The sequence below is a fragment of the Saccopteryx bilineata genome, chromosome 3 (genome assembly GCF_036850765.1).
Source record: "Saccopteryx bilineata isolate mSacBil1 chromosome 3, mSacBil1_pri_phased_curated, whole genome shotgun sequence".
In the NCBI taxonomy this organism is placed as follows: Eukaryota; Metazoa; Chordata; class Mammalia; order Chiroptera; family Emballonuridae; genus Saccopteryx; species Saccopteryx bilineata.
The window spans coordinates 269,350,715-269,375,867 of record NC_089492.1 but is presented as its reverse complement, the minus strand read 5'-3'; the positions used below and the strand labels follow the sequence as shown (position 1 = coordinate 269,375,867).

The 25,153-nt window shown below is 42.8% G+C and overlaps 1 protein-coding gene across 3 annotated transcripts in view; it reads left to right on the top strand.

Moving 5' to 3' along the window:
• The first annotated feature begins 6,747 nt into the window (after window positions 1–6,747).
• KHDRBS1 (KH RNA binding domain containing, signal transduction associated 1) overlaps window positions 6,748–25,153 on the top strand; it is a 42,918-nt gene continuing 24,512 nt past the window's right edge. For all 3 annotated transcript variants that reach the window (XR_010730476.1, XR_010730477.1, XM_066269802.1), the window contains exons 1-3: window positions 6,748–7,403; window positions 21,075–21,199; window positions 22,216–22,332. Coding sequence is in view for 1 of the 3 variants with exons in the window: in XM_066269802.1 (XP_066125899.1) it covers window positions 7,022–7,403; window positions 21,075–21,199; window positions 22,216–22,332 (624 nt within the window). In the remaining 2 variants the exon portion in view is untranslated. The remainder of the gene's footprint in view (window positions 7,404–21,074; window positions 21,200–22,215; window positions 22,333–25,153) is intronic.

The window sequence follows — 25,153 nt, the reverse complement described above, 5'->3', positions numbered from 1 at the left end:
TCCAGATGTAGTATCTCTTGGGTCTGGGGTCTCCAACTTGAATGTGAACTCGCTTCTCTCTCTGGGTTCCTCCAGCTGCCATTGCCCTTCCCCACCCACTCCAATCTCTTCTCGCATTCCACCACCAGAATGATCCCTCTAGGACTGAGGCACTAACTCAAACGCTTAAAGAGTTATGCTGACAGCAAAAATAACTGGGAAATTACTGGCAGTGCCAGCTAAAGGCAGAGCCTAATTACTTGAAGGAATATGACCCCAGTCTTCCTAGAACATCTGATGTTTCTAGAAAAAACTAAAAATCCAGAATTTTTTTAAAATGTGAAATCTCCAAAAATAAATATAATATAATAAAATAAAATGTGAACTCTCTCAATGTTTAAGTACTGGTAACAATTTCCAAAAAAAAAAATTTTTTTTTTAAAGAGAGAAAGACAGGAAGGGAGAGACAGGGAGGAGAGAGATGAGAAGCATCAACTCAGTTGCAACACTTTGTTGTTCATTGATTGCTTCTCATATGTGTACTGACTGGGGGGCTCAAGCCAAGCCAGTGACCCCTTGGTCAAGCCAGCGACCTTGGGCTCAAGCCAATGACCTTTGGGTTTGAGCAAATGACCTTGAGGTCATGTCGATGATCCTGCACTCAAGCTGGTGACCCCACACTCTAGCTGGCAACCCCATGCTCAAGCTGGTGACCTCAGGGTTTCTAACTGGGGATCTCAGTATTCATGGTTGATGCTCTATCCACTGGACCATCACCAGTCAGGCTCAATTAAAACATATACACAGGCCAAATATGGCCTGTGAGCCCCTGATTTCCTTCTCTACTCTAGTGACATCATCTCAAATAATGACACAAAGGAGTGAATTTTAAAAGCGATAGGTGTTAGGAATGAGCCATGAGAGCATATAACAATGAGAGCTAAGCTGAACTGCCCTAGGGATCTGGAAAGCTTCCCTGAAGAAGAGACATTTTCATATACTATATCTGAAGGATGTGTAGGAATTAACAGTAAGGAAAAGAGGTGCTGGGGCAGGGAGGGGCTGGGTTAGGGAGAAGGGAGCAGTGATTGGAGTTTTAGGCAAGGGAACTAGAAAGTGTGTAGTCTGCGGGAGACAAGAGTCTGGCTTGTTTGAGGAACTGAAAAGGGCCAGGGTTGCCAAGACAGGAACTAAGGAGAAAGGCATGGATGAGGCAGGAAAACCTGGCAGGGCTAGCCATGCAGGCAGAGCTCAGTCAGGCATAATAAGGGTTTTGGTCTTTATCCTAGGGGCAATGGGAGGCACTGAAAAGGTTTAACAAGGGTGTGTGTGTGTGATATTGTGTAAGAGAAATAAACAGGCAGGCAGACATGCTCAGATTTGCATTTTGAAAATGTTTTGCTGGCTTCTGGGTAGAAACTAGAGAAAGAGTGCTGAAGCAGGAGACCAGTTCAGAGGCAGCAGAAGTTCAGGTGAGGTATTATGGCAACTTAGATGGATGCAGAAGTAGTGGAAATAGAGAAACAAGAATGGGTTTTGCAATATTTATTAAGTGAACAATTGGATTTAGACAGAGATTGCATGTGGTGGGGATAGAGCATTGAGGCAGTGGAGAGAAGGGTGAGTGCCAGATTTCCAACTATGCAATAAGTTGGGGGTAGTGTTCCTAAGATGGGGGACACTGAAGGAGAAGCAAGTCAGTGGTAAAGGCAACAGAGAGAATGAGAGTTTAATTATTTTCCTGATATTTACTTGATCAACGTATATTTATCCAACACCTGCTCTGTTGTTACAGTCTCTCTGTACAAAGACAGATGTATCTCTTGCCCACAGCCACTCATCTTCTGGTTGGGAGGACAGGCAGGAAAAAAAGATTATTATAATCCAAATATCATGCAGGCTTACCAGCCTGTGGAGTTCAAAAATCAAAACAAAAAACCCACATGAACACTAATTAATCATCCTGAGTTCATGTTACTATCCCTGAAAAGTCCCCTTCCATATTTTTAGGACGCTTCTAGGGACTTTTCACATGGGGCTGTAAGACAAGGCAGTGGGGCCAAGACATTGCACACACCAGCCCTGTCCTGCTCCGCTCCATCCTTGCCCACACCACCAAAGGTGCCTTTCTGTGAGACTGCTAATAGCAGTTTGTGACTACTGAGGCAGGCAAGGAGAACGGCCCTGAAAGTGAATGCCTCCTTGAGTTTTGCTGGCCCAGGTGCTTTCAAGGTGCTGGATTAGGCCTGGATCCTGAAAGAGGAGCTGATCCAAAGCCCTGAGCTACATTAAGTCATCTGAGCCCTGAAGCAGCACTGCTAGCTAGTGGCTGCAGTTTGAATTCTGATTAGGGACATGTTGAGTTTGAGGGCCTCTGAGACATCCAAAGGGAGACACCAGGGATGCACCAGCTATCTGGATTTGGAACTAGGAAGTTTGGGCTAGAGATCTAAATTCTAGAGTCCTGATCTGGAGGAGGGAGTACAGGCACAGAATCAGGTTCTGCTAAACTCCCAACATTTAAATGCGCCGCCCCCCCCCCCCCCCCACGCACATACACTCTACCTGGTAACTTCTCAAAGATCCAACTTCCCTAATTCATGTCAGATTTGGTCAGCCACTCCTTGTGTATTCATTCCCACAGCAATTTGTACAATGCTCTATTTTAACACTTTTTACACTACCACATGGTAACTTTCGGTTTACATATTTGTCACCTTGACCAAACAGTGAGCTTCTTGAGGACATGGACTCTCTTACTCCACATTGAATTTCATGCCATTTCAGTTACCACGCTGATGAAGACTAAAAAGATAGAAAGACAGTAACCAGAATTGAGAGGAGGATGCTGCCCACCCTACAGCATACTGCAGCCTTTTTATGCCATTTTTAGGAATTATCCCACAGGTATATTGATTAACCACGAAGATGGCCTGTACAGTGATGCTTATTGCAGTATGGTTCGTAATACTGAAAAGCTGGAAGCAACCTATATTTCTATCAGAAGTGAACTGGCTAAAAGAACACAATAAAAATAAGGTGGACTTGTATATACTGACAAAGAAAGATCACCAGAATATTTCATTTAAAAACAAGTCTGGCCCTGACTGGGTAGCTCAGTTGAAGTGTCATCCCAATATGCCAACGGTGCAGGTTTGATCCCCAGTCAGGGCACACACAAAATTAACGAATGTGTAAATAAGTGAAAAAACAAATCTGTTTCTCTTTCTCTCTTTTCCTTCCTCTCCCTTTCTCTAAAATCAATTTTAAAAAAAAGAAAAGAAAAAAACTGTATAGAATGCTACAGTTTGTGTTTAAAACAAAAAGGATAACTTGCATATAGATGTGTTAAAATGTCTGGAAGGCTAAACAAGCAACCACTGAATGGTGAATATCTTTAAAGAACAGTAGTCAAGTGAATGGGTAAAGTTTTGGGGGAATTTTACTTTTCACTTTATGCCTTGATTATGGTTGGATTTTTCTTAAAGATAAAAGTATATATTTTTGTAATTTAAAAAATCTTAGAAAAACACTTTAAAATGTTGAATCTCAGTCTCCCTGTGTCCTTCTCCAACCTCCACATATTTGGCACTAAGAAGATGTTTAAGATTGAACAGATGAACTGTAGTTTCTCTTGAATGAGCAACTCACCTGCCAGGGCTAGAGCTCTTCTCCCGGGAACTGGTTGCGAAGCAATGGAGGCAGATGGAGACCCAGGCTGATCACACAGGTCAGGAAAACCTACATCCTTTCTAGCTGCACATTAGGGACTCATGAAAGTGAAAGTCTGAAATAAGGTACTCGGTGCCTGTGTAGTAATAATAACAATAACCTCTTATCGCTTATCAAGCACGTACTAATTGCTAGCCCCAGTGCTAAGTGCTTTACAGACGTGCTCTTTTTTAATCCTATCAGCCTTGAGGTAGCTATTGTTATGAGCCCTGTTTTCTTTAGGAGAAGGAAGCAAAGGCCAGAAAGGTTAAGTAATGGAAGAGCTAGTTTCGTCTCTAACTCCATCTGAATCACTATGCTCTCACCCTATGCCATAATAACTGGATTACGGGAGGGAATAGGGTACAAGAAAGTCTTTTTGGAAATTTCCTGCTCCAAAACAAAGTCTAGCTATAGTCAGTGAAAATGAGAGAAATTAGAGAACAGGCCTTTTAGATCCACAGCCAACGTGAGCACCCCAAACCTCTTCAGTAGTCTTTAAATGGCATAATAATTATTATTATTTCTGCTTACAAGCCCTACTGTCGGGAGGTTTATACTGGTATTTGTTTACATTCACAGCAATTGGGCAAGGTAGATGTCATTACCTCCATTTTACAAAGGAGGACACTAGGCTCAGACAGGTTGTGGTTTTCCCAATGACACACAGCAAGGACAAGGCATTGCTGGATTTGAATTTGTTTCATTCCAAAGTCAGTGGGTTGAGACAGCATACCGTGTCAACACAAAATGAAATACCTACAGACTTCTAGGCTTTTGGGGCTGGAATTACTCTTTCCTGCCCCTGGGAAAGGTTCCCCACCCCTAACCACTTCCACCCTCCTTCCAAAGTGGAAAGCTGGTGCGTGTGTACCAGATAAGGACACTGCTCCCACACAACCATTACTTCAGAGATTGTTTTGTGTATCTCGCCAGAAAGAAGGGTTCAAACCTTCCCTCAACTCAACTCTCAGAGCAATTAAGTTAAGGTTTGGCAGCCATCCTGTACGAATGTTGATTCTAGTCTAGAAACCCACAGATATCACTCCCAGCTCCTTCTCAGACACTTCTTTATCAAAGTTTTATTAGGCTCAGCTCAGGGTACCTCCATCTGGGCATCTCATTACAGAGCAAGGACATTTCAACCATTTGTAACACCACCACCCAAGCAGAATTTTCAAGGACAGCCCCAGAAATGAATTGCAGGGGAGCTATAAATCTTTTTTGCCCACTTTCCCCTCCTGCATGCATTTCCTGTTTCAACCCACCTATTTCTTCACAGTCCTCAAACGCATCTCTGACAGGCTCATCTCTGCTCATTTATTCACACTTCCCTTTGCCTGAAACTCATTCGCCACTGTCTGAAATCTACCTTGTGCTTTGAACTACAATCTCTTAATATTCGCTTATCTTTTTGCACTTGTCACATTACAGTTTTTCATTACAATTATTTAAAACATTTTTATTCTCTTACTTTGCTATAAGCTACCTTTGTGACCTCAAAGTAAAGTACTGCACCAGGCACTGGAACCGTATCTGTATAATACACTGTTCATAAAAATTAGGGGATCAGGGAACATGCAGATACTCCAGTACTTTCAGCCTTTTGTATAGTGCATTTTCACCAATGAAATAAGTTAGCTTTGCACCTCATTTGCATAATTGAACAACTTTCTTTGACTTGTCATTTGCTTTTCTGATGTTCTTGTTTAATAAAAAAAATCGAATGTGGCCTGACCTATGGTGGCGCAGTGGGATAAAGCGTCGACCTGGAACACTGAGGTCGCCGGTTCAAAACCTTGGGCTTGCCTGGTCAAGGCACATATGGGAGTTGATGCTTCCTGCTCCTCCCCCTTCTCTCTCTCTCTCTGTCTCTCTCTCTCACTCCTCTCTCTCTAAAAAAATCAATAAATAAAAAACAAAATGTTAAAAAAAAATCGAATGCTTATCGATTCATATTCATTTTGAAATATTCCCTAATTTTTGTGAGCAGTATATATGAGATAATTTATGGAGTTGTATTTTGTTCTAATTTTTGTGGGTGAGTTCTCTCCCCCCACCCACAAGTATGTAGCCAGGCCTGCCTTAATGTTTCCTACTTGAAACTGTCTAAGTTTCAGATCCAAAAATCAAGTTTCCAGACACCCAGAAGGCAATTTCTATAACTACTTTTGAAAAATATGTACATATTTGGGAAACCGATCCAGAAGGAAAAGGGATGGAAGTGCTTTGAATAGGGGAAGCAAAAATCTGTGGAAGGTTAGAGAAGGCACCACTTTTGTGAATTTGTACATACAGCACCTAGAATGAGTATTATGTGCAAAACTGTCCATTATATACCTTGGTCTTGAGAGCAGTGGTGAGGGTCTCTCTGAACAAGCGTGGAATAATCCATTCAGAAGGGCACAATAGAGGTAGGAGGATTAGCACTCACATCAATAGGAGTCACCCCAAATGATGCAACCATGATAAAGGACCTAGCCTCTACCTCACTATTTTGTGGGGAAATTTCTTATTTCAATCTTCCAATAGCCTTGTCTTCCCACTGCCCCGCCTTCCCCAATTTCTTCCTCCAAGCTTCCCTTGCCCATCTGCACCACTCACCCTTCCCTTAGACTCTCCCTTAGCTGTGTTCCTTCTTCACCCCTAGATTCCCCTGTGCTCTGTCTCTTCACTTTTCCGTCAGGCAGTCTCTCTCCCTACTGTCTTCCTGCCCAGATAACCGCAATTCTCTCTTCTTTCCCGCCCCCACCCGCACCCTCCTCCTCCCCGCATCCTCAAAGCCTGTCTCCTTTTACTTCCATAATTCAGTGACTTCGCTTCCCCTTCTCGGAGGCTCAGCCGTTGGAGGGGGCGTGGCCCCGCAAGTAACATGTCTCCCGCCGGGTGTACACTACGGGCCAGCGCGCAGACAAAGACATTCCACAGCCCCCGCCCCCTCCGCGCATTGGGGGAGGAGACACGTGTCCCGCTAGCGCTGAGTCACGTGGGAAAGAAAACGAAGGAAGCCCGCGGCCACCCGCGCGCGCGCACAACGCTCCAGCCTGGCGGCCTCGGAGGGAAAAGGGGAGCGGGGAGGCGACTTCTCCGGGATGCGCGGCGGTGCGCACGCGCAGTGGCCCGACTAGGGACTTTGTTCTCCACGGAGAGACCCAAGGGCGGTGCCGGCAAGTGGCTGCGCACGCGCGCCGCCTCATTTCCGGTGCTCTCTTTCGCTGGGTCGGTCGGGTCGGCTTCGGTCGCTCCGTCTCTTCCACCCCCGCCAACCGCCGCTGGGGCCTCTGCCGCTGCCGCGTCGTTTTCTCGATTCCTCGATTGTACATCCTGCCCAATGCAGCGCCGGGACGACCCCGCCGCACGCATGAGCCGGTCTTCGGGCCGCAGCGGCTCCATGGACCCCTCAGGTGCCCACCCCTCCGTGCGTCAGACGCCGTCTCGGCAGCCACCGCTCCCTCACCGGTCCCGGGGAGGCGGAGGGGGGTCCCGGGGAGCAGCCCGGGCCTCTCCCGCCACGCAGCCGCCACCGCTGCTGCCGCCCTCGGCCACGGGTCCGGACGCGACAGTGGGCGGTCCGGCGCCGACCCCTCTGCTGCCCCCCTCAGCCACTGCCTCCGTAAAGATGGAGCCGGAGAACAAGTACCTGCCCGAACTCATGGCCGAGAAAGACTCGCTCGATCCGTCCTTCACTCACGCTATGCAGTTGCTGACAGCAGGTAAGCGGGCTTTCCGGGTCCTTCTGGGTCGCCCCGCCACCCAGGAGCATGGGTGGCAGCGGCTTTGTTCCTTTCGCTTCCCGCCCCCCCGGGGACCGAGGCAGTCGTGAAATCCCTTTCTCAACTCACACTCATCTTCAGGAACCTGGAAATCATATTCTCATCCCAGCTCATGGTGCGAAGGAGACTGTCTAGGGTGCAGTAGAGGCCCGAAGGGGCCTTGGCGATCTCTTAGCGCGCAGATGTTGATGGATAGTATGCTAAGCCCCCGCCCCCTGCCGACTCTTCCCCCTCCCACCTCTTGTAACTGCCCCACGCTCCGAGTACTCAGATTCTTCCAGAAATGAACCTTTATCTTCTCCTTCCCCCAAATGGAAAGCTTTTTTGACTGCGGGTGGCGGTAGGCGCCTCCACTGAGAGTGTGGGAAGTGAAGACAGCCTGAACGGGGAGGGACCGTGAGAGGGAGGGCGGAGGTGAGATGGGGTGAGGCTGGAGCGCCTCGTCCAGCGCGCTGCGGTCGGTCGCTGGGGCCGGGTCGGACTCAGCGGTAACTGGAGCTTAAGTTCCTCCGAGGCAGGAGCAACCTGTGGGAATCGACGCTTAAGGTTTTCCGAATTAGATTTGTGAGTTCTGCACGTGAGATAGTAATTGTTTGCAGAGTTGGCAGGTTGGACCCCTTTCTTTTACAACATGTGTTCACTATCATTCAGGAAGCGGGAAGATAACCCTAGAGACAGTAAAATGAGGTAGAGCGAGGTAAAGGGCGGTTGCATGACATTCCCCAACGAAACGGACAAAAATTGAGGAAGTTGTACAATGCTTGTACCTGCACAAAAGTCTTGGTCTTTTTATTTTTGTTTTTTTGCTTTTTGCTTCAATAGTGAAATAGATTAGGAATAGTAGTCTTTGTTCTCTGACGTCGGTAGAGGAGCGCTTCTCCTCTGCACCGGGCAATTACCTCTGATTTCTCCCTAAAGCCAAGTCTGTTTTGGCCTCACTTCTGGTTGAAACGTTGTTTTAATATGTATTTCTTACGCTTTGTAAGTTTTATTAAGTAAAAATTCAGTCTTCAACACCTTCAACACTGGATGACTAGTTGGACTCTGGCAAGGTTGCTGTAATAGACAGATTGTTACGAAAATTTTTCTCACTCTTTGTTCCTCTATCTCCCATTATTGGTAAGGGGTCTTTTAAAAACATAAAGCACACAATGGTCAAGAATAGGAATATTTGAAGTGCTTACATTTCCAACTCAGTGTTTTGCTGTTCTGTAACACAGTTGGATTGTTTGAAGCATTACTGTTCATTGTGTTCTTCTGGCAAGCTTTTTGAGAGCAAGGAATGCTTTTTATATTTTTCATATTGTCTTTCATATAGCAAACACCAGCTGTTTGAATTTGAAAGCAAGTACATGCAGATTTAGAAATGTCAGACTTAAGTGGTAAAGGTTGACTTGGTACTCTTTATTTCCTGAAATCTAATTAGTCCAAGTAAACTTTGTGAGGCTTAAAATAAACTTTAGGACTTAAAGCTGTTGCTTTGAGCTCAAAATTCTGACCCTTAATTAGTTATCTACTCTTGGGAAACATTCTGAACCTCAGTAACCTCAACTGTAAAGTGGGATGGTGAGTTTTGAGGATTCATGTGTATAAAAGCCCTAGCACAGTTCCCTTTGACCTGTAAACATTAAATAATAACTTGTCACCACAGTTTTCCTCTAGTTGTGAATACATGGTACGGAATAATATCAAGGTTTGAAAAGAGTGCTCTTCAATTTTTTTAACATAGGTTTTTTTGTCTTTTTTTTAATCAAACATTTTAATTGGAGAAATGGGATTAAGGTAATGCTTGTTTGAGAGAACAGACTATCTATATATACTTCATAGCATGGATAAATCTTGATATATGTTGAGTTCAGCTTTTAAGGTATTTTTGAATGATCCAGAAAAGAGACTGTAGTGAAGGTAACCAACTGCAAAGAAGTATGAGACTGATAAGGCAGAGTAGTAGTATTTAAACTCTGATTAGGTTACATATAAGAAAAATATAGCTAACACTTAACTGTGCCTGGCACTGGTCTGAGCACTTAACATCAATATTTAGTCTTTACAACAATACTATAAATATAAGGGAGTTACTCTTATTATTCTCACTTTTACAGATGAGGGAACCATGCATACAGAAATTAAATTGCCCAAGGTAACAAAATTAGTAAATAACATAACTAGGATTTGAAGTCAGTTTGAGTCAGGATCCACACACCTAACCCTCTCCACCCCTCCACTGTAGTCTCTGCAACAAATTGCACTTAAAATATTTTGTACTACTTGGACAGAATATTGTAAAAACCACTTGAACATATCAGAGTGCTAGCTAATGGGAGTCAATATGATAACTCGAAGATACAGAAAAAGGAAGCCCACAATGCACACAGAGCCTAGCATTTGGGTCTGTGACTGCGGCACCTCTGCCTATTTCCAAAGAGATGCCACAAGACCTAGACCACTCTTCCTTCACTATTTACATAGCTCTCTGTCCTTTTCCCAGCTTTACTTTACTTTGCACTTATCAGCATCTGATGCATCATATATCGTAGTTACATTTTTGTTGACTACCCCTTCTTCACAGCTAGAATGTCACCTGCACCAGGGGGCAGAGATCTTTTGTCTGCTTTACCACTATATCTCCTGTTCTTTGAAGAGTGCCACACAGAGTGGCCTCTTACTAAATATTTGATGAATGGATATTCATCTTCATTGCAAAATGGAAAAATATCAACACAAGTCTAAGGGATTTAGGTTTTGACCATAGACTTCTTTCTGTATTAGCCAAATTGATAGTTAACTGTGATGACAAATATATTTGCAGACATGGACTCAGTTCACCTATGCTAGTTTTCTGAAACAAAAATAATTTATAATGTGTGATAAATGTTTACATAATAAAAATAAAATGCTTTTATGTGTATCACTGTTCTTTTTCTACTTTTCTACATTTAGGAAAATGTAAATTACTATAAATAACTCAGGAATGAGTAAACATTCCAATAGATTAACGATCCCTAGAATATCTTGAAAGGATACTCTGAAATCCGTCTTCTAAAGCACTCAGTGGAGAACATTTACAGGGTCTGTTGGAACTTCAAAATACAGTGTGTCCGTAAAGTCATGGTGCACTTTTGACCGGTCACAGGAAAGCAACAAAAGACAATAGAAATGTGAAATCTGCACCAAATAAGAGGAAAACTCTCCCAGTTTCATACCTATTCAGTGCAGTTCGGTGTGGGCTCACGCACAGATTTTTTAGGGCTCCTTAGGTAGCTATCCCGTATAGCCTCTACAGACTCATCACTGACTGATGGCCTACCAGAACAGGGTTTCTCCACCATCTGCCGGTTTCCTTCAACTGCTTATCCCACCAAGTAATGTTATTTCTATGTGGTGGCGCTTCGTTATAAACGTGCCGATACTCACTTTGCACTTTGGTCACGGATTTGAATTTAGTGAGCCACAGAACACACTGAACTTTCCTCTGTACTGTCCACATCTCGACTGGCAAAACTGTGGGCTGCTCTTCTGTATACATGGTGTTATGTCATCATCTGCGCATGCGCACATGCTGCCACATCATCCTACAGAAACTGAGAGGGTTTTTCTTTATTTGGTGCAGATTTCACACTTCTATCGTCTTTTTTGCTTTCCTGTGACTGGTCAAAAGTGCACCATAACTTTACAGACACACTGTATATCTAGAGTTCCTGTTTCATTCTACTGGGCTAGAAGATGTATTTAAACCAGAAAGTGGAATTGCAAAGAAATTATAGACCAAATACAGGTATAAGTAAAAATGTTAGTAAAGAAAGGCAGAAGTTATCACTACTTGTAACATGATTGTTAACCTGGAAAAGTGGTCTGTGATGTGGCTGATTACAAGATAAAAATGTACAAATGTGTAGGTTACTGATCAAGCATTAGCCAATCAGGAAAGAACTGACAAAATGGTCTCATTTTTAGAATAGTATCAAATGTCTTGGGGTAAGCATTATATAAAAAGTCAGTTCAAAATGTATATGAATAATCATAAAAAATATTTAACCTTTGCAGAGCATGTAATGTGCCATGAGATATACTACTTATAATTCCCTCTTCCTGGCCATTCTGTTAAGGCAGAAAGAATTTTTATCTTAATGTTACAGATGAAGAATATTACGATCACATTGTCAACTTAATTTTTTTTTTTTATTTATTCATTTTAGCGAGGAGAGGGGGAGACAGAGAGAGAGAGAGAGAGAGGAGAGACAGAGAGAGAGAGGAGAGACAGAGAGAGAGAAGGGGGGAGGCGCTGGAAGCATCAACTCCCATATGTGCCTTGACCAGGCAAGCCCAGGGTTTTGAACCGGCGACCTCAGCATTTCTAGGTTGACGCTTTATCCACTGCGCCACCACAGGTCAGGCTAAAATTTTTTTGAAAATGGCCCTTGCCTGACCAGGCGGTGGCGCAGTGGATAGAGCGTCGGACTGGGATGCGGAAGGACCCAGGTTCGAGACCCCAGAGGTCGCGCGCGGGCTCATCTGGCTTGAGCAAAGAGCTCGCCAGCTTGGACCCAAGGTCGCTGGCTCCAGCAGGGGGTTACTCGGTCTGCTGAAGGCCCGCGGTCAAGGCACGTGTGAGAAAGCAATCAATGAACAACTAAGAAGTCGCAACGCGCAACGAGAAACTGATGATTGATGCTTCTCATCTCTCTCTGTTCCTGTCTGTCTGTCCCTGTCTATCTCTGCCTCTGTAAAAAAATAAAAAAATAAAAAAAAATAAAAAAAAAAAAAAGAAAATGGCCCTAGCTGGATAATTCAGTTGGTTAGAGCATCATCCCAAACCTCAGAGGTTAGGGGTTTGATCCCTGGTCAGGACATATACAGGAACAGATCAATGTTCCTCCCTCCCTCCCGCCTTCCCTTCCTCCTTTTCTCTCTCTAAAATCAATAAAATAAACATCATAAAGTTTTTATTGGCCTGACCTGGTGGTGTAGTGGATAAAGCATCGACCTAGAACACTGAGGGCGCCAGTTCAAAACCCTGGGCTTACCTGGTCAAGGCATAAATGAGAGTTGATGCTTCCTGCTCTCCCCCACCCCCGTTCTTTTGTTCTCTCTCTCTAAAAATGAATAAAAAAAAATCTAAAACGTTTTTAGTGAAGGTAACAAAGGACGATCTCAATAAAAAGAAATGTCCTGAAGGAGTAAGTGTGGAGGAAGGGAGGAGGAACTAGTGTTGTAAAGATCAAGTCAAACTAGTCTGACCAGGTAGTGGCGCAGTGGCTAGAGCATTGACCTGGGATGCTCAGGACCAGAGATTTCGATGCCCCTAGGTTGCAGGTTTGAGCAAGGGCTTGAGTGAGGGGTCGCTGGCTCAGCTGGAGGCTTCCCACCCCCGCCCCGGTCAAGGCACATATGAGAAAGCAATCAATGAACAACTAAAGAGCCATAACTACCAGTTGATGCTTCTCATCTCTCTCCCTTCTTGTCTTTCTTTCACTCTCTCACTTAAAAAAAAAAGCTAAAATCAAACTAGACTAAGGGATTGATGGGACATGGATTAGTAGGAACTCAAACATTGCTGGTGGAAGTGTGAATTGGTACAACCACTTTGGGTAACAGTTTGGCATTTCATTTGAAAATTTAACATTTTAATTCCTTAAAATTCAGCAACATTGTTCCTAGGAATGTGCCCAAAGAAACTTGCATGTAGATGCTTCGTTCATAAAATGGTGCACCTTGTTCACAAAATGGTTTAACCTGTGTTACCATTGATTGAATATGAGATTTTCAAAATGAAGTATGTATACAGCAGTGAAAATGAAAACTACAGGTACCTGCAACAGCATGGAGAAATCTTGGAAATCTCATATTAGGTGAAAAAGTAAATCCCGTAAAGCTACATACATACAGTACAATACCACTTTTAAATAACATAGTAAGATTAAGCAAAATATTGTTAGTATATATATCTGATAAAGCAGGTTTTTTGTTTTTTGGTTTTTTTCGCCTTTTAAAGATTTTATTTATTCATTATAGAGAGGGGAGAGAGAGAGAGAGAGAGAGAGAGAAGGGGGGAGGAGCAGAAAGCATCAACTCCCATATGTGCCTTGACCAGGCAAGCCCAGGGTTTTGAACCGGCAACCTCAGCACTTCCAGGTCGACTCTCTATCCACTGCACCACCACAGGTCAGGCGATAAAGCAGTTTTGTGTTTTTTTTTTAAACAACAGTAAACTTGTTTATGATTCAGCAATTGCACTCTTGGGCATTTATCCCAGAAAAATTAAAATTTAGGTTCACATAACCTATATGTTGTCTCTGTCTCTGTGTGGGTGTATCTCTATAAAAAAAACAACAAAACCTGTACATAAGTGTACATAGCAGCTTTATTCACAATACACAAAAACTGAAAAAAAACCATATGTCTCCATTAGGTAAATAGTTAAACCATGGTATATCCATATATACCATATATATACCACATACTGCTCAGCAATAATAAAAAGAAATGAACTACCTGATGAATGCAACAATTTGTGTATATATCAAGAGAATTTATTATGCTGAGTGAGTCTACGGCCATACCACCCTGAACACGCCCGATCTCGTTTATTATGCTGAGTGAAAATTTCAAAAGGTTATGTGTATATATACACTGTATAATCCCACTAACTTAACATCCTTGATGGAGAAAGGGGGCTGTGGTTGTAAAAGTGTAACATGGGCAGTCCTTGTAATGGAACTGTTCTGTACCTTTACTGTTGTGGTTACATGAATCTGACTAAATTGCATAGAACTAAAGACACCCAGATACGTGCATGTAAAACTGGTGAAATCTGAATGAAGTCGATAGATAGTATTCATGTTAATTTTCTAGTTATGTTATTGTATTGTAGGTATAAAATATTTATAGAGAAAACTGTATAAATCTACAGTTATCTGAAGATTTTGAAGATTTTTTTTTTTTAAAGAAGAAAGCCCAAATTCTAAATTGTGCCTTAAGAGAGATTTGGGAGACTATGGACAATATTCTATAATTCTCTTTAAAAGTAGGAAGGAAAGACAAAGAGGTTTAATGATTTGCTGAAGGTTATATATCAAGCTTGTAGCAGGGCTGGGAATCAAACCCAGTGCTGTATAGCTTCAAAACTCATGCTCTTTCCCTTGAGACACACATTTTAAAAAGTGTCCTTATAGTAAAAGAGTAAAGGAAATGCCACAGATTACTTGAATTTGCTCTGACTCATGTAAGGAATGACATGGGTTTAAGTACCTGCTCTGTTACTAATTAGTTTTGTGATCTTGAACAAGTTACATAACTTTTCTGAGCCCAGGTTTCTCTGGTTGTTGATTAAGGATAATCCTGGTTATAAAGACAAAATGAAACAATGCAAAATTCCTGACTCGTAGAAAGCCTTGGATAAGATATGATCGGTGAGTATGTCTGGCAAAGAAACAAATAGGTCACCTCTCTGTGTTGTTTACACCTTAGCTTTTCTTTCTTTGGCTCTTGGGACATCCAAAGTCTCCAGAGGCCCAGGCAAAAATCATTTAAGAGTTGGTTTCAGAAAGGTTATCTGGAAAGTACTTTTGCCGGAGGGTAAGCCATTTTTAGGAAGCATCTTCTTGATTTTTTCCCCTATTATATCCTGCTCCTAGCTCTCCAAGTGAAGTGAAGCTAAGGAGAGAATACATAATTGAAAAAAAAAAAAGCCTTGGCCATGTAGCTCAGTTGATTGGAGCATTATACTAATGCACCAGGGTTATGGGTTTGATCCCTGGTTGAGACATATACAGGAATCAACCACTGAATGAATGGATGGGTGGAACAACAAATTGATGTCTATCTCTCTATCACTACCCCCCCTGTCTCTCCCTACCCCCTCCCTCTTTCTCTCTCCCTTTCTCTCTAAAAACCAGTCAATAAAACTGAATATCTCAGACACCAGCAGAGCCCTTTTATTGCCTTTTGCTTCATGACAGTGTCTGAGGTTATAAACTGTACTTCCCCAAATTTTACAATATAAGCTTTTTCTTGTATAAAGAAAGCTCCCCCCCACTGCCCCCCCCCCCACACCCCTGCCGCTGAAAGGCAATAATAGAAGCATGAGTTCTGAAGTTGGAGAAAGCCTGGGTTTTAATTCTTATTCTTGTACTTTAATAGCTTTTGTGATTTATCAGTCTAACTTCTTGAGTTTCAGTTTCCTCAGTTGTAAAATGGAGATTGTACCAGCTACTTTACTGAGTTATTTTTTAGGATAAATGAAGTAATATTTATATAGTATTTGATTGGCAATAGGCATGGAATAAGTGTTCAGTCTTTTCTAAATATGGAAGATGCCCATTCTTGACTCAAGTTGCCCTTTAGTCTTTTACTTTCTAGGCTAACCTCAGATTCTGTTATCTTTTCAATTCTCAGTATTCTCAAAAAATGTTTTAATATTCTTTAAAAAATTGTAAGATAAATTCAACAAAGGGATTCTAATTAAGACTTGACTACTTCAGCCTGACCAGGCGGTGGCTCAGTGGATAGAGCATTGGACTGGGATGCACGCGTGGACCCAGGTTCGAGACCCCAAGGTCACCAGCTTGAGCACGGGCTCATCTGGTTTGAGCAAAGCTCACCAGCTTGGACCCAAGGTTGCTGGCTTGAGCAAGGGGTTACTCGGTCTGCTGAAGGCCCACGGTCAAGGCACATTTAAGAAAGCAATCAATGAACAAGTAAGGTGTCGCAACAAAAAACTGATGATTGATGCTTCTCATCTCTCCATTCCTGTCTGTCTGTCCATCCCTATCTACCCCTCTCTCTGACTCTGTCTCTGTCTCTGTAAAAAAAAAAAAAAAAAGATTTGACTACTTCAAAATAGAGCAGAAAGATCTGTGTAGAAAAGCCTTAAATTCACAGGCCATATTACATTCCATACAAACAAACATTTCTACTGGGTTCAGTTTTTGCAGCCCTGCTTCGTATAGGAACACAACAGATTAATAGACTTTGATTCTTATCTTCTTGCACTTAACTAAGTAAAATTTCTCGAAAGTGATATAAAATACGACTGAAGGCCTTTAATTAGATGATAGCAATTAAACACTGAAGGACATAGATAAAATGAAGTATGTAATTTGTTCCACGTTTTTAGAAGCTCCACAGTGATATTTTCATATAAAAAATATGGCATTTGTTCCTTTAGAACATTTGAAGATTGATTGAGTACCCAGTTTTCCAGCCTGAAAACTCAAGAAAAGATTATTCAGAGATGGTAGGCTCAAAACTAGTGACTACAAAATGTTAATATTAGCAGTAGGTGGGAAGGGGTGAAGGTTAGGATATACCACCAGTAAAACCTCAAAACAAATAAGATGTTGAATGAAGCATTTAATCTGTTAATTATAATGTCATATTTGTTTGCTGTTTCAAGCAGCAAAACATAGGCATGTGAACAGCACTGCCATTCACAGTTGTTTTCATAGGAGTAAATGTTTACTTAAGAATACTTAGAATATGATTAGAAGTTTGTTGTAGTAATATAAAGTTATAGTAATTAAATATATAAAAATATAAAAAATATGGAAGATATATAAAGTAATTAAGATATATTAAAATCAGTTAAGAAAATTAAAGTTATGCTGTCTGGAGAGGAATTAATATAGTGTGTGCATAAACAAGAAGCTTCTTTAGGAACATCTTAAAAGTGGCTTGATGTAACATCTCAGTAGATTAGCATAAAAAGGACTCCCCAGGAGGAACTCCCAAAAAGATGGTTTGAGGTGATTATCCTGTAAATTGACACCTGTTAGAAGGCGTTGGCCAGAAAAGGTACTAAAGCTAAGGGGCCCCCTGCTGCGGTAGTCACCCAAGACTCCAACATGAACCTGTACTGTCTCCACACTGCTCTGAGCTCTGACCAAAGACAGCCGAGAGGAGCACACTGGGGGCCCCCTTAAGCTGTACCCAGGCACGCCAAAAGGATTTGTGAGTAATAAATTGCCTGTGTGATTCTTGCAACTAACTTGTGTGTCAGTCTCCTGTTTTTCCTCCGGTGGCAGTTAGTGTCGGCACTGATAAGTAGAATCCTCATAGCCGCCTCAAGAGAAGTCTTAAAGAGGCTGCCAGGCATGCTGATAAGCAGCAGAAGTGTCCCACTGCACAGGGAAGTCGAATCAAAGATGCCTGATTGACATTGACTTAGAGCTTGGGCTCTACTGGGACAATGTTTTAATTGTCAGAAAGCAAGGGAGTATGTGCTCTCAGGCATAAGTAGGTCATTTAACTCCCTGTATTCTATAACATCTGAAATTAGGCTTTTTTTTTTTTTTTTTTTTTTAAGTGAGAGGAGGGGAGATAGACAGGTTCCCGCATGTGCCCTGACCAGGATCCACCCAGCAACCCCATCTGGGGCCAATACTCAGATCAGCTGAGCTCTTTTTAGTGCTTGAGACTGACTTACTCAGACCAAATAGCTATCCTCAGCACCTGGGGCCAACACTTTCAAACCAGTTGAGCCATTGGCTGTGCAAGGGGAAGAGGGAGGAAGAGGGGACAAGAAGCAGATGATCTATTGTGTGCTGTGACCGGGAATCAAACCCGGGACTTCACGCCAGGTCAGTGCTCTGTCCACTGAGCAAACGAGCCAGGGCCTAGGCTTTTTAATAAACAGGAAGCCTTCTGTTTGAATCTGTCAGGGTCAAAGTAACTTTCTTTCATCTCAACATTTTTTAAAACATAAAATTACAGATTTGAAGAATATCTTTAAAGTAGTGTACTCTTAAACCAAATCATTAGTTTTAAAGCTTGATCCCTAAACCAGCAATACAACATCACCTGGTAACTTGTTAGAAATGCAAACTTTGGCCTGGCCTGTGGTGGTACAGTGGATAAAGCATTGACCTGGAACGCTGAGGTCACTGGTTCAAAACCCTGGGTTTGCCTGGTCAAGGCACATATGGGAGTTGATGCTTCCTGCTCCTTCCCCCCTTCTCTCTTTATCCCCCCCCCAAAATGAATAAATAAAATCTTTTTTTTAAAAAAAAGGAAAGAAATGGGAACTCCTAACATAGTAAATCCCAGACTGGGGTTCAGGCCAAGCAGTGTAATTTAATAAGCCCTACTGGTGATTCTGATGCCCGCTGAATTTTTTAAGACCCCTTGCTTTAAAACTTATGGTAGAAACACTGTGGGAATATCATATAAGGAGAAAGGTCTGTATTTAGAATGTTCCACTGGCCCTGGCCAGTTGGCTCAGTGGTGGAGCATCGGCCTGGCGTATGGATGTCCTGGGTTCAATTTCTGGCCCGGGTACACAGGAGAAGTGCCCATCTGCTTCTCCACCTTTTCCCCTCTCCTATCTCTCTCTTCTCCCGTAGCCAAGGCTCCTTTGGAGCAAAGTTGGCCTGGGCGCTGAGATGGTTCCATGACCTCCGCCTCAGGCTCTAGAATGGCTCTGGTTTCAACAGGGCAACGCCCCAGATGGGCAGAACATCACCCCCTAAAGGGCTTGCTGAGTGGATCCCGGGCGCATGCGGGAGTCTGTCTCTCTGCCTCTTCACTTCTTTCAGAAAAATACCCCCAAAAAATAAAATAAAAGAATGTTCCACTGATTTTAGGGAATATAACTTTTTAAAAATTTTTCCATTGACTAAAGGAGTGGTCATTGTAGGGGAGAGAGGCATTACTCAGTTTTTCCATTTGGTTGTGCATTCATTGGTTGCTTCTCATATGTATGTTCTCTGACCAGGGACGGAACCTGCGACCTCAGCATGCCAGGACAGCACTCTATCCACTGAACCACCTGGCCAAGGGCTGGGAATATAAATTTCTTGACTGTTCTCAGTGGGATAGAACCATTTTATTTTGTTTATTTATTTAGAAACAGGAAAGGAGAGATGAGAAGTATCATAGTTGTATCACTTTAGTATCATAGTTGTATCACTTTAGTTGTTCATTGATTGTTTCTTATATGTGCCTTGACTGGGAGGCTCAGGCTGAGCCCATGACCCCTTGCTCAAGACAGCAATCTTGAGATCATATCAGTGATCCTGCACTCAAGCCAGATGAGCTCACCTTCAAGAAGGTGACCTTGAGGTTTTGAACTTGGGACCTCAGTGTCCCAAGTTGACACTATCCACTACGCCACCCTGATCAGGTCCATGGAACCTTTTAGTTGCTGTTTGTTACTTGCACACTCTGCCCACATCTCTGTTAGTATTTCTATCGTAGCACTTAATTATACATACTTTTTTGCTAACTTCATTACCTGGGAACTCCAGTGTATAAACATAGTGAAGATGGGGACTATATCTGACTTGTTCTGTTGTGTCTCCTACACTTTATAGGATAGGTACCTGGCCCTTTGTAAGTCTCACCTAATGGTTAATGATTATATGTGTATCTCTCCTTTTATCTGCCTCTTTAGGAAGCACTGAGACACTTGGCAACAGATGGATGGATGGATGGAGTTTCCTAATGTTAGGAAATATTTTTGGATGCTAAGGTTCTATCTGATGAAAGTACCTTAACCTGTGAATTGAAAGTACCTTGGTGCATTTTCTTTTCCTTTAGGACATTAGCTGAATTTGGGCTAGCTAATGTTGACACTTCCCAAGAAATGGGCTCTAATTAGCATTTGTACATATGTTATTTTATTGATTTTATACCAACTTCATGAAGTAGGTATTACCTTCATTTTATAAATGAGGAAACTGGGCCCTGGCCGGTTGGCTCTGCGGTAGAGTGTCGGCCTAGTGTGCGGAGGACCCGGGTTCGATTCCCGGCCAGGGCACGCAGGAGAAGCGCCCATTTGCTTCTCCACCCCTCCGCCGAGCATCGCCCCCTGGTGGGCGTGCCGGGTGAATCCCGGTCGGGCGCATGCGGGAGTCTGTCTGACTGTCTCTCCCTGTTTCCAGCTTCAGGGGGGAAAAAAAAAAAAGTATTAGTTTGTATAAATGAGGAAACTAAAAGTCAGAGCAATTAAATAACTTTTCAGAGTTCATACAGTTAATGAGTGGCAGATTAAGAACCAGGTCTTTCAAACTCTTAAGGACTATTACTATTCAAAGTACTACTGCCACAACCTGACCTGTGGTGACACAGTGGATTAAGTGTCAACCTGGAACATGGAGGTCGCCAGTTCGAAACCTTGGGCTTACCCAGTCAAGGCACATCTGGGAAGCAACTACTAGTTGATGCTTCCCACTCTTCCCCAACCTTCCCACACTCTACTTTTCTCTCCTTTATCTAAAATGAATGAATAAATAAAATCTTAGAAAAAAAATATGACTTTGTACTTTTTCTTGATGGCAGACTTTTAGTTTTAATTTTAATTCATGTAGTCCTTTTTCCCCTTCTCTCTTTATTAGTTTTGTTAAATTTGTTTATTCTAAGAAACATTTGAATGTCTCTAATGTAGAGACATTCAGGTGGGGGTGAAAGTGCAGACTGCTCTTACTAGAAGTGGGCTTTGGGTTTCCTAGTCAACTTCATGTCCTTTGGTATTTTTAGTCGCTTTCTGAAATTAGCACATTATCTGAACTAATTGGTGTCATTACATAGTACTCCATGTTATTGCTCCATGCAGACTTGGAAATTTGCCTTATTCATCAGAACAAAACTCAGTTAAGTTCTGTTTCTTTTATTCAGAAATTGAGAAGATTCAGAAGGGGCTTTCAAAAAAGGATGATGAGGAGAATTATTTGGATTTATTTTCTCATAAGAACATGAAGCTGAAGGAGCGGGTACTGATACCTGTCAAGCAATATCCGAAGGTAAGGCAGAAAGTGCCCAACTTCTCTGAGTTGTCTTTGTAGGTGTGAGTCATGCGCTATAATAACGACTTCCAGAGACGGTGATGCATCAGAAACTTGAGCCTGTGAAACTTTTTTCCTGTACTTATGTACTTATTTCTGGCAAATAAGTCCATAACTAATTGCATAGCTGTGGCCAAGAAAGAATTGTAATCTTTTCCTTATCAAAAGATTTTCTTTTTCCTCTCTCTCTAATCAATAAATTAAAGCCTGACCTGTCCTGGCTGGCTGGCTGGCTTGCTCAGTGCATAGAGCGTTAGCCTAGCATGCAGACTTCCTGGGTTTGATCCCTGATCAGGGCAACATGAGAAGCAACTATCTGCTTCTCTTCCCTTCCCTCACTCCCTTCTCTCTTCTCTCATAGCCAGTGGCTTGGTTGATTCAAGCGTCAGCCTCAGGCACTAAGAATAGCTTGGTTGATTTTGAGCATCGGCTGCAAACAGAGGTTTCTGGGTCTGTCTCTCTATCTCCCCTCCTCTCATTTAAAAAATAATAATAAAATATTTTTCAAAACGCCTGACCTGTGGTGGCACAGTGGATAAATCATTGACCCAGAATGCTGAGGTTGCCACTTTGAAACCCTGGGCTTGCCCAGTCAAGGCACATAGGAGAAACAACTACTATGAGTTAATGCTTCCCACTGTTCCCCACCACTTCTCTTTCTTTCTCTCCCTCCCTCCTCTCTCTAAAATCAATTTTTTTAAAAAAATATGTATGTTAAAGTACTGAGGGTTGCTGTATGATATTATGGAAAGAGCACCAGACTACATCAGGGATCCTAAAACCAAATCAAAGAACTACTCTCATAACTTTAGGCTAATCACTTTAGCAGTGCAGCTTCAGTAGTATATCCTTAAGTAAAATGAGAATGGAATGTTTCTGTATTACAGGGTTGTTGAAGATCGAATTACGTAATACATGTGGAAATGTTTTATAGGAGTATGTATATTTAGAAATCTGTCTTTATTTTTTGTCAGTTCAATTTTGTGGGAAAGATCCTTGGACCACAAGGGAATACTATCAAAAGACTGCAAGAAGAGACTGGTGCAAAGATCTCTGTGTTGGGAAAGGGCTCAATGAGAGACAAAGCCAAGGTAAGCTCATACAGTGAAGGGAGAAGACACCTCAGTACCTTTTTGTATAGCCCAGGGCCTGGTATGGAACCTAGTATTTGTATATTTACAGAATGAGACGCCTTTAAATTGGTATTGAATGTAAGAAGTTATAGACCAACATAATTTACTTGCTTGGTAACCCTGAAAGAGCCTAAATGCACCCTGGTTATTTTTTCTGACTTTTTACTGAGTAGTAATGGAAACAGCAATGGCAACTACAGCATTAGGAGCCTTATCTATGAAAACTTGAAAGGGGAACTGTACTAAAACTTACCTAGACTAAAAACACTAAAATTTGAATAGCACGTTTCTAGTACATGGAAAAGTGAGAGCAGTAGTGTTGTCACTCCAGGTAGGTCTGAGGATTAGTTGTCTGGTTTATTTTATAGCCAGCTGGAATGCAAAGCCTATTTAAAGAAGGTATTCCAAAAGGAGTCTTGAGTAATCCTGACAACAGAACCTAATGCTTGTTTATTTTCATGCCATAGCCCCATATGTGCTGTACTCTTTGTAAGTGCCAAGAAACTTCCCACCAAAACAGAAGAGTCTTAGCCTCCTAGGGTCAGGTTTTAGATGAGATATACCTGCTATAGCCTAAAAACGTACTCTTTCAGGCCTCCTTTTCTGCAGTCTAATTGATGAACATTGTTTTCTCAGACCCTGTTTTGTCCACTCCTGTTTCTCACTAGACTACAGTTAGAGCTGAAGTGTGTTATTCTAGCTAATGAGATTTTCTCTCTATCCTGACTTCTTTTCCTCTCTTAGAACTCACCAGCCCATGTAAGCAGATAAGAAGCTGCTGATTAATAGCTCTACCTGGGATTTAAAAGCAAATGCTTGGCAGCCCTGGCCCAGTAGCTCAGTAGCTTAGATAGAGTGTTGTCTCAATACACCAAGGTTGAGGGTTCAATCTCTGGTCAGGGCACATACAAGCGTCAACCAATGAATGCATAAATAAGTGGAACAATGGATCAGTGTTTCTCTCTCGCTCGCTTTCTCTTTCTCTCAAATAAAAAAAAAGTTCAATAAAAGCAAATGCTTGGCAATGAATCAGTCAATGATTGACAGGTCCTGGCCAGGCAACTCAGTGGATAGAGCATCATCCCAGCTTGCCAAGGTTGCAGGTTTCACCCCTGGTCAGGGTACAAATGAGAAGCATCCAATGAGTGTACACCTAAATAGAACAACCAACTGACACCTCTCTCTCTCTCTCTCTTTTCCCCTCTGCCTCTATTCCCCTTTCCCCGCTCTCTCCTCTACTCCCTTCTCTCTACCTCTACTCTTCCTCTATTCCCCCTCTGTTCCCCTTCTATTCCTCTCTCCCTCTCTCCTCTCTCCCTCTCTCTTCCTCTCTTCCGCTCTCCCTCTCTCCCGCTCTCTCTCTTTTCCTCTCTCCCCCGCTCTCCCTCTTCTCCCTCTCTCTTCCTCTCTCCCGCTCGCCCTCTCTCCCTCTCTTCCGCTCTCCCTCTCTTCCTCTCTCTCCTCTCTGTCCTCACCCTCTCTTCTTTTCTCCCCCCTTTCCCTTTCTTCCCCTCTTCCCTTCTCTCTCCCTCCTTCCCTTGACTCTCTTCTCTCCCATTTTTCCTCCCCTTCTCCTCCCCTACTTCTCCCCCTCCCTTTCTCCCCCTTATTCTCCTCCTCACCCTCCTTTTCTCCTCTTCCCCTCCCCTCCTCCCTTCTCCCCCCTCTCTACTCTCCCCCTCCCTTTCCTTTCCTCCCCATCCTCCCTTCCTCTCTCTCAAATTAGTGGAAACATTTTAAAAAAGGGAAAAAAAGCAGAGCTGCCATCCAAAACAGGAGTTTTACTTCTTCTGCATATTTATCCTAGAAAACAAAAAAAACCTTTTTTTTTTTTAACTTTTTTTTTTTTTTTTTTTTTGGTATTTTTCTGAAGCTGGAAACGGGGAGAGACAGTCAGACAGACTCCCGCATGCGCCTGACCGGGATCCACCCGGCACACCCATCAGGGGGCGATGCTCTGCCCACCAGGGGGCGATGCTATGCCTCTCCAGGGTGTCGCTCTGTTGTGACCAGAGCCACTCCAGCACCTGGGGCAGAGGCCAAGGAGCCATCCCCAGTGCCCGGGCCATCTTTGCTCCAATGGAGCCTCGCTGCAGGAGGGGAAGAGAGAGACAGAGAGGAAGGAGAGGGGGAGGGGTGGAGAAGCAGATGGGCGCTTCTCCTGTGTGCCCTGGCCGGGAATCGAACCCGGGACTTCTGCATGCCAGGCTGACGCTCTACCACTGAGCCAACCGGCCAGGGCCCCCCAAAAAAACTTTCGAGCCTTAGCCAGATGGCTCAGTTGGTTAGTGTGTTGTCTGGAAGCACAAAGGCTGCTGGTTCGATCCCTGATCAGGGCACATACAGGAACATATCAGATGTTCCTATCTCATACTGTCGCTCTCCTTTCCTCTCTCTCAATCATTAGTAGGAATAAATACCTTAAAAGAAAAAAATAATTTGAGAAGATATGTGCACCCCTATGTTCATTGCAGCATTACTAGTAATAGCCAAGATATGTAAGCAACCTAGATGTCCATCAATAGGTGCATGGCTAAAGATGTGTGTGTGGAGGGGTGGGTGGTACACACTTGCACTGAAATATTCAGAAATTTTAAAAGAGTGAAATCTTGCCATTTGCAACAACATAGATGGACCTAGAGGGTATTATCCTAAGTGAAAGTTGTCAGACAGAAAAAGATAAATACTGTATGATTTTATTTATATGTGGACTCTGAAAACAAAATAAATGAATAAACAAAACAAACACTATATGGAGAAAAAGCTGATGGTTGCCAAA